We start from the raw sequence: 10,336 nt of genomic DNA on the forward strand, positions 1-10,336 counted from the left end.
GTGAAGTACACCCTCAACATTTCAAATTAAGCGTTATTAGATATATATAGATCTGTCGCTAGTCCTTACTAATAGTTGCTATCGATCAGTTCCGCATTTAGATAAACATTTATTAAAACTAATTTTTTATTGGTTGGTTAATAGTGTTTAGAAAGAAAAACTGTTCATATATTGATACATGTAAACTATTTTGAGATAAAAGTTAATTAAATGGAAGACAACATTATTTAATTAAGGTAAACAAATATATATATATATATATATCCAAACAAGAGAATCTAATAATAACAATGCAACAAGTGACTGGCCAAATCAGGGGCAAGGTATCCTTCCAAATTTGATCTTCCTACAAATCGACTTTGTTTGGATTTGTATCTCCCAAATCTGACCTACTTGAAATAATCTGTAAAAACGTAAGAAAGAAGAACACAAGAAGACACAGATTTATAGTGGTTCACTCAAATTGAGCTACGTTCACTTCAGTCGCCATAAAATTTCAATGAAGAAGAAAGAATACAAAGTTTTTGCCTCACACTTTATCTCTCTAGAATTATGTCTTATTTTTGTAAACCCTTAATAATCACATATTTATAAGGTAAACATTCCGGTAATAAACATAAATAACTCTTGATCAAGCTCAAGCCCAAAACCAAATACAAACCTGTTAGATAAAATCAGACCGGTTCAAATAAACCTAACTTAAATAAACTTTCCATGCAGGAACAAGGAACCGGACCGGATGAACAAAAGAACCGACTAAAGAAAACTAACCGGTCAAGCTACTAAACCGATCAAGAGTATTCGGAATGTGACCGCATAAAGAAAGGATCGGCCAAAGCCTAAAACCGGAATCATCAAACAGCCGATCATCCACAAGGCAGAGGAATAACCGGAAGAAGTCCAGTTACATTACTCATACCAAAAGTCATTCGGCTAAGTCAAATGACCGACCAGTACAAGAAGACAATTCGGGTATCTGTTGAGAACGATACCAAAGGAACAGACTGAACACTTCCATATTCATGCAAGTCTGAGGAAAGACTGTAGGCTGCAGAAGACAGTACTACCGGATCTTTCCACTTCGGGATAAGACAGAAAGGAAATCTTCCAAGTACAGACAACTGTCCAACAGACAGTGCCTACATCAAGTAAAAGACAAACCCGGCAGGTTTGTCTTACACACCGGAAGAACAGACCACCAGGTCTGAGACAGAATACCAGGTCTGAGGTTGACCATCAGGTCTGAGGAAACGACCGCAGGTCTGAACCTCTGAAACACTGAATCACTGTATCTCTGATCAGCCAATCAGATTCAAGGCAGTGAAATATGACCGTTGGCATATTTCACCTATAAAAGGAGACAGTTGTAGAAGAGTAAATGCGGGACATCGTGGGACATTGTGAGATATTAAGGCACACTGTGAGACATACAAGAGACATACATTTGAGACAACAAGCATTAAGAGCATTCACTACAAGTGATAAGATTGTGTTGCTTTAGAAAGCCTAAGTGTTAAAAGTTAAAGTGTGTTTTACAATTTCGGTGTAAATTGTAAGAGTGTTATCGAGCAGGAAATAAGTCTCGATCGGTTTGTACTTGTATTCCTTAGTGAATATCCTTCTCGCGGTTTCGAGAAGAAGGGGTGACGTAGGAGTTTTATCTCCGAACATCCATAAAATTTGTCCTGTTATTTACTGTCTGCCGGTTTCATTACTTGACCGATCTATACCATTATAACCGACTTAACCCTATCCAAGCCGAACTTCCAGGTCACCAAAGCTGACCCATCAAACTTCAAACCTCCCTTAAACAATACCGACTCTGCCTATCATACAAGCGTGCCGCTTCAACCTGAAAGCAAACCTCTTCCGCGCTTGAACTTAGTTCAAGGGTTTGTGACAGGTTGTGTAGTATTGAAACCCCGGTGTTAATCTCTAACAGGATTAACCACCACCCTTTGAGTGAGAACCGCTAACCGGTCCAACCCCCGGTTCTCTAGCGGCGATCTAGATCCTAACAAAACCCAATAAACTTTAATTAACAATATAGAGTTTATTATAAGTGTATATTTCATAACTCAACCAACTTCACTCTCCATAAAAAAAAAAAAAAATACACGTTATGATGATTAGACATATTGATAAACCATTCAGATTAATCAAGTCGTAGTTACATTTAATCAATTTCGAGGGAGAATTTACTGATATTTTGAGAGTAGAATATATAGTATAAAAAATTATATAAAAGTGAATTTTTTATATTTGGTATAAAAGTATAATGGAGTTATTAAATTAAAGTTGAATGGTATATACATAAAGTTTTAGGAACTTTTTTCTATTAATTTTTTTTTTTACAATTTTAAGTTTGTTTCTATTTTTTTTAATTTGTCCCTTGTATTGTTTCTTGATTGCGATTGTATTTTTTGTTTTTCAAATCTACATGAAATATGACATAAATGAACGTCGTTTAAACATAATAACAAAAACAATACAAAAATACGAGTGTTCACTTTCTCACCCAATAAACTTAAAATACAACGAGATTAATTATTTGAGAACAATAATGCAAACATAACATAAAATTTAGCGTTAACGAGCTCGAAAATTCTCAATAAGATAGCAAAAAATACTATTCATTCCTAATTAACATTTGAGTACGTCATTATAGTACGTTAATTAAGTTTGTTGAAAGTGTTACCCACCAAGGTAGTCTAGTGGTAAAGTCGACTTAAGAGATCAAAATGTCACGGGTTCGATTCCATCTGAATGCGCTTTGAGTTTGAGTTTAAGCCGTTAGAAAGAAAAGATGTGGACTTAAAGGGGCATTTGGGTTCTTTATTTAATCTATGGCCGAAGAAGTTACACATGGGATTGATGGAATTGGCAATATTTTCTATTGTTGTACTCATACATGTGGACCATGCAATCTTTCAGTTTTAGACTCGAAAATATTTCATCATGACAAGTTCTATGGCTAAAGATGATCAGGAAACAAGTTGTGGGGAGTTCAGTCCGAGCTTTACCAAACACTAATGATGATATGATGGTCCCCATTTGGATTTTGAAGATTTCAATGCTTCATCAAACTTCATTTTTCTTTATTTCTGTTTGGCCTTCCACTATATACACTATTGAAACTAGGTTATGTTTTATATCATTATTTTGAACATAATTAGTACCATAATGTTATTTTTCTTCTAATTGTTAGATTTATGAATGTTTTAATGATGCCATCGTAATGAAACATGTAGTTTATCTTATTAAGAATAAGCTTTAATTGTCCAAGAAAAATGTGGTTTCCCAATATAATTGGATTCTTTTCAAACTAGTTTATTTTGTTTATTTTTTTTTTCTAAACTAACATAATCTATTATTTAAACTTAATTTTATTATTTTTTTCTTATTGTTATTTGACTACTCATCATAAAAATTATTAAGTAAGTATTTATAAAATGATTAAGTGAATATTTATTATATTACTCATTATTTTTTGTTGAACGATATATTTACGCCACAACACTATTCTTATGACGATAATAGATGTCTCTTCTGAAAAACCGGTAAAAATTTAATGATCTCATTGATTTTCTAGAGAATCTCCAAACTCATTACGCCACAACGCTATTTATAATATGTTTGTTCGTTAATTAACATTTTTACTTATGTTTTTATTATTGTTTCTCAAATTTAAATATATTTATACGTAAATTGTATATATAATCACTTATATCTATATATGCAAAAATCAATAAATACATTCTAATTAAACTCAATATTTTTCGAATTAAATTAACATCACACAAAATATTCATAATAATTTATACCATCAAAACAACAGTCATATCAAATTTCAAATATACTGACAATAAGCCACATGGAATGTTTTTATTATTCTTCTATACCATTTAGGTATTATTCTGATTTGATGTTTGTTTAATTTCTGTTCTAATTGCTATATATCATAATACAGACGCACATAAAACTTCATGTTCACTTTGTCTGGTTGGTTATAACTCATAAATCTTCATTTAACTAACCAGAAATTAAAAAAAAGAAAGAAATACCACATCAATCATCCAAAAGTATACTTAGAAAAAAGCACCTCTAAACAAAGTCACCAATCTAGATCCAAATGAGAAGATGGCGATCATATTTTTTTCAATTGTCACCGAAAGATGTTAAATAATCATAAAACAACGATTTTAAGGGATTGATTTACTATCTTAACACCGAATAAAGAGCCAACGAAACAAGATTACGAACAATTACGCGAAACGAGATTGAAGATAAGAAAGATAAGACAACATATTAACCTTTTCTTGATCGATTATAATCATCATAATAATGAATGATGTTGGATTAGAGAAATCATTGAATAATTTGGTGGAAGATAATGCAGAGAATAATTTGGAAAAATATTGACCGAGGACAGGGATTAGGAAAACCCTGTCGTCTTGAATAACTTAAAATTACATTAGAAGAATGACTAACCTTTTGAACCGAAAATTTTGGGTTCGGATTTTCTGTTGAATCGTCCGATTGGACCGGATTTTGACTTGTTCAAAAGGTAATCGCATTAAAACCAAAACTTAAAATGGTTGGACAGTTAAACCTCCCTATGTATTTTAAAACTATGGTTTGAAAAGTCAACTAAGTTTGTTTGAAAAATAATAATCAAAATATATAATTTGAGAAGTTAATTTTTGTAACAAGTTCTTTAAACCCCAATATTAAAGAATACCAATTTAGAGGTAAAAAAATTACTCTTAAATTGTAAACCTTTTCCTCACTAGTTGTATCTATAAATAATGCTCCTTCCATCCTTCACATATGCATGTTTTCTATCTCCACATAGAAACTTTCTTTTTTTAAGCAATGACAATCGTCCTTCATGCTACCATTTTATTTCTGGCATTTACATTAACCATTCTCCTTTTCAAGAAAAGAACAAGTACTCCAAAGTTACCTCCTAAAGCATGTTTACCACCTGGCCCTAAACCATGGCCAATTATTGGCAATATTTTTATAATGATGAGAAATAGACCGTTTTTTCGATGGGTGCACGACACCATGTCGAAAATGGGCTACGAGATCTTTTGCATCCGCCTAGGGAGTGTGCATGTGATAGTGGTTACCTCCCCAGAGATTGCATGCATGTTTATGAGGAAACAAGACGAAAACTTCGCATCACGTCCTTCGTTCCTATCATCAGAGCTAGGGAGCGGCGGTTTTTTCACGACGGCCTTTTCTACTTATGGTGACCAATGGAAAAAGATGCGACGTGTAATGGTCTCTACCATTCTTTCTCCGACAACCCTACAATGGATGCACAACAAAAGAGCTGAGGAAGCTGACCATCTTGTTCATTATGTCTACCATGTTATCAAGAATAATGGTGGTGTAGTCAATGTCAGAGTGGCAGCACAACACTTTTGTGGAAATATGATGAGAAATATGATTTTTAGTAAGAGGGTTTTTGGGAAAGGAACTATAAATGGGGGACCAGGACCTGAAGAAGAGGAGCATGTCGCTGGGATTTTCACTATACTCAAGTGTTTGAACAACTTCTGCATTTCTGACTATTTTCCGTTTCTTCGACGTAGAATGGATCTCGACGGGAATGAGAAAAGAACACGACAAGGTATTGAGAATGTGAGAAAATATCAAGACCCGCTAATAGATACGAGAATAGAACAATGGAAAAATGGGACAAGAAAAGAGAAACATGATCTTCTTGATTTACTTATCACTCTAAAGAATGGCAATGGAAACGTTCTATTGACATCAAAGGAGATCAAAGCCCAAATTTTGGTAATAAAACTTTATTGTCTTTCCTTATTGTTTTATTGATGATATACTTTTTTTTTTGGGAAAATTATTGATGATATACTTATTCATAGATTATAAGACAAAGAAACAACTAAGGTTAACAACCTCTCTCAGATCCTGAATTCCAGCACGAAGTTCCACTCGTCTGATTAAATTTGTTGAGTAGATTTGCGGATTATGTGCTTAACTCGTGGGGATTAGTCTCACTCCGAAGGAGGAGCGGAACCCAACGTTCTAAAAAAAATAAGCAACTAAGGTTAAAAATAAAATGTAACAATTCTCTATTTGAATGACATGACAATCAATGATGTTTTCGTATTGATGCATCATAAAATAATTTTTTTATACATGTCTACAGGAAATAATGCTAGCAACTGTTGACAATCCATCAAATGCTACTGAATGGGCTCTCGGTGAGATGATAAACCAACCAGAAACACTAGTAAAAGCCGTTCAAGAACTAGACCATGTAATCGGAAAGGACAGACTTGTCCAAGAATCTGACCTGCATAACCTCAATTACATTAAAGCATGTGTCAAAGAAGCTTTTCGTCTCCATCCAGTTACCCCATTCAATGTCCCACACGTGTCAATTTCTGACACTATGGTGTCTGGTTACTTCATACCTAAGGGAAGCCACGTTCTTTTGAGTCGCCCAGGACTGGGGCGTAACTCTAGGATATGGGATGAACCACTTCGATTCAAGCCTGAGCGTCACCTTAAATATGACAGCTCTCGTGTGACATTGACTGATCCAAATCTCCACCTTTTGTCATTTGGTATAGGTCGACGTGGTTGTCCTGCAATAAACCTAGGATCTACCCTTTCAATTATGCTTCTAGCTCGACTTCTTCAAGGTTTTTCATGGAGCCCGCCACCAAACACTACTTCCATTGAGCTTGTAGAGGCTAACGATGACTTGGGTCTCTTGAAACCTCTACATGCTTTTGGAAAGCCACCACTAGTAAAAAATGTGTTTTTAACGGCGAAATTTTACGGCGGTATTTAAAACCGTAGTTAATACCTTATTTTTAACTGTGCTATATAAAACCGCCTTCAAAAGTCTTACATTTCACTACGGTATACAAAACCGCCTTTAAAAGTCTTATATTTAACTGTGGTATATAAAACCGTAGTTAAAAGTCTTATCTTTAACTGCGGTTTTTTATACCGTAGTTAAAGTCTTATCTCTAACTGTGGTTTTTTTTTTTTTTGTACCTCAATTAAAAGTTCTACGTTTAACTGCGATATATAAATCCACATTTAAAAGTCTTATATTATTATAAATCATAAAAAAAATTATTAATAAATTTTAATTTTAATTATTTTAAAAATTGATTGAGATAAGTTTTAAAAGAGAATATTAGATAAGTTAATTAAAATATATATACTTGTAAAATATTATTTTATCAAATGTTAGTTCAATAAACATACATGAATTAATAATGAAAAAAGACGAAATAATAAGATATTATATTGAGACTTCATATTTATATATAGTTTTATATCGTACGCACTTGATTTAGTTTATAAATAATTTTAAAAATAATATTAAATTTTATTAATATTTTTCTCTCTCATAATTAATGACTAATTAAATAATAGACTAATTTATCACTAATTACTTTTATAAAATAATATATATATATATATATTAAGATAAAATATTTATTATTTTTTAACCTTTATATTTGGTATGCACTATTATATTTTTTAAATTATATTTTTTAAGTCAAATAAATTTTAAAATATAGTAAACTAGTTTTTTTTATTTACATTATTAAAATATGTTTAATGAAGATTTGATATTGTCAAGACTATTTTTTTATTAATTAATGGAGATAAATTATTATCAAATATTTATTTAAATTTTTGTTGTATTATTTTTTAAACTTATATTCTAATTATATTCATAAAATAATGTAATATATATATATATATATATATATATATTAACAAATATTAAAACTTTTAAACAATGTAGATATATATATATAGGACGATGAAAAAGAGAATGATTTGAAGTTGAAAAAAATGAAATAGGGTAACAATGATTTGAAGTTAAAAAAAATGAAAGAGCATGAAGAAAAGAAAAAAGAGAAACTTATTTAATTTTTTCAACCAATTAAATAATTTATTTATTTTCTCTTCCCTAAGTTCCTCTCCAATCTTCTCTCATATATATAATTTTTTTTTTTTTTATAAAAGTAAGTTAAAAAATAAATATTAATTTAATTTAAAAAAGCTAAATAAGATTATTTGTATGCATTATCTTAGAAAATTAATTAAAATATAAGTTTAAAGAAGTGACTGAGTTAATAATTAAATATTATTATAAATTAAAATATTAACTTATTATATCGGTTAATTTAAATTAAATTTAGTTTCATAATTTTATATACATTTAGTTTATAAATAATACTAAAACTAATATTAAATTTTATTAATATTTTTTTCTTTCAATAATTTAATAGACTAATTCACCACTAATTATTTTATAAAATAAAATTCAAAATAATTAAAAAAATCTAGTTTATAAGTTTGTATTTATATAACAAATGTCTTATACAAAGTAATTTGTTATGTGAATCACAATTATATAAGGATTTTAAATATTTTTTTATTTAAGATTAGTTAATGTAAATAATTAATCACATTTACAAATATTATATCTAAATTTCATATAATATAATATATATATATATATATTATATTTATTTTAATTGAAGATAAACATTTTATCATTTTAATCAAAATTTATATTTAAATTATGTCTTTTATAAAATAATATATAAATATATATTAAGATAAACTATTTATTGTATAAACCTTTATATAATTTATTATTCACTATTTAGTCATTTTTATCTCATTTAGATTCTTAAAATATGTTTAATGGAGATTTGATATTGTCAAGATTATTTTTTTTATTGATTAATGGAGATAAATTGTTATCAATTATTTACTTAGCATTTTGTTGTATTATTTTTTTAACTTATATTTTAATTAAATTCTTGAAATAATATAATAAATATATATATATATATTAATTAACATTATTAAGACTTTAAACCATAATGAAATTTGTTATAATTACTAATATATTTATTATTATAAAATATATATAGTGATTGATTCAATAATTATATATTATTATAAATTTAAATATTAAACTATTATATCGATAAAAAAATTTAGTTTCATAATTTTATATATATTTAGTCTATAAATAATAATAAAAATAATATTAAATCTTATTAATATTTAATCACTAATTAAATAATAAATTAAATAATAGACTAATTCATCTCAAATTAATTCATATAATTAAATTTTAATTAATAACAAAAGTCTAATTTATAACTTTATATTTATATAGATAATAAACGTAGTAAAAACTAGGTAATTTGTACCGTTCATCACAATTACATAAATATTTTTAATTTTTTTTATTTAAAATTAATTTTACATTAAATAATTTAATCATATTTACAAATAATATATCTAAATTTAAAATAATATATATATATATATATATATATATATATATATATATAATATTCATATATTTTAATTGAAGATAAACTCTCTATCATTTTGTTCAAAATTTATATCTAAATTTCTTTTATAAAATTATATAAAATTATATGTATATATATATATTAAGATAAACTCTTTATCATTTTTGTGTAAACTTTTATAATTTGATATATATATTATGATAAACTCTTTATCAAATAAATTCTAAAAATATGGAAGACTAGTCATTTTTATCTAATTTACATTCCTAAAATATTTTAATGAAGATTTGATCATTTCAATGAATATTTTCTTATTGATTAATGGAGATAAATTGTCATCAATTATTTATTTAGCATTTTTGTTATATTTGTTTTTGAATTTAGTTTAAACTCAAAGGTATTTGAAATTGTAATTTGTTTAATTATTAATAATATTTTTTATATTTTAATTTATAAATTATAAAATGCAATAAAAATATTTTTGGTTTTTAATTAATGAAAATAAAAAAAATAAAAACTAATTAAGAAAGTGTGTGAAAGTATTTATTTTATTTTATTTTTAATTTATGTTTAGATAAATATTTAGGATTGTTAATAATATGGTAATCATAAGTAATAATAAAATAACGGAAAAATATAAACCTTTTAGTACGAGAATATAAATATTTTTTTTAAAATATTATTGTATATAAAATTTATTATTATATATCAGTTTTTTAATTAATATTAGTGTTTATTTTTTATAATATTTGTACTTTATAAAATAAAATAAAATTTGTAATTTTTAAATATGAATAAAAAAAAATATAAGAATTTAATTAAAATATGAAATGTATATAATATCCTTGAATTATATAATATGTAAATTTATAAATATAATTGAAAATTATTGTATTTAATATTATGTAATTTTTAATTATATAAAATAATAAAAATATTAAGGAATTAAGGGTTATTTATTCCACTTCACCCAGTCCTCCATTTTC

At 27.3% G+C, this 10,336-nt stretch overlaps 1 protein-coding gene across 1 annotated transcript; it reads left to right on the plus strand.

Moving 5' to 3' along the window:
* The first annotated feature begins 4,875 nt into the window (after window positions 1–4,875).
* On the plus strand, window positions 4,876–6,838 carry LOC124912785 (valine N-monooxygenase 1-like). Its single transcript, XM_047453433.1, has 2 exons — window positions 4,876–5,811; window positions 6,188–6,838. Exons 1-2 carry the CDS (start codon window positions 4,876–4,878, stop codon window positions 6,836–6,838), a joined length of 1,587 nt encoding a protein of 528 aa, XP_047309389.1.
* Window positions 6,839–10,336: the final 3,498 nt, after the last annotated feature.

This window comes from Impatiens glandulifera, chromosome 8, assembly GCF_907164915.1.
Source record: "Impatiens glandulifera chromosome 8, dImpGla2.1, whole genome shotgun sequence".
Lineage (NCBI taxonomy): Eukaryota > Viridiplantae > Streptophyta > Magnoliopsida > Ericales > Balsaminaceae > Impatiens > Impatiens glandulifera.

Bases quoted from the DNA above. Each gene is read 5' to 3' on its own strand.
- LOC124912785 (XM_047453433.1), top strand. From the start codon at position 4,876: ATGACAATCGTCCTTCATGCTACCATTTTATTTCTGGCATTTACATTA. The intron at 5,812-6,187 runs GTAATAAAACTT...ACATGTCTACAG, and splicing joins AGATCAAAGCCCAAATTTTG to GAAATAATGCTAGCAACTGT.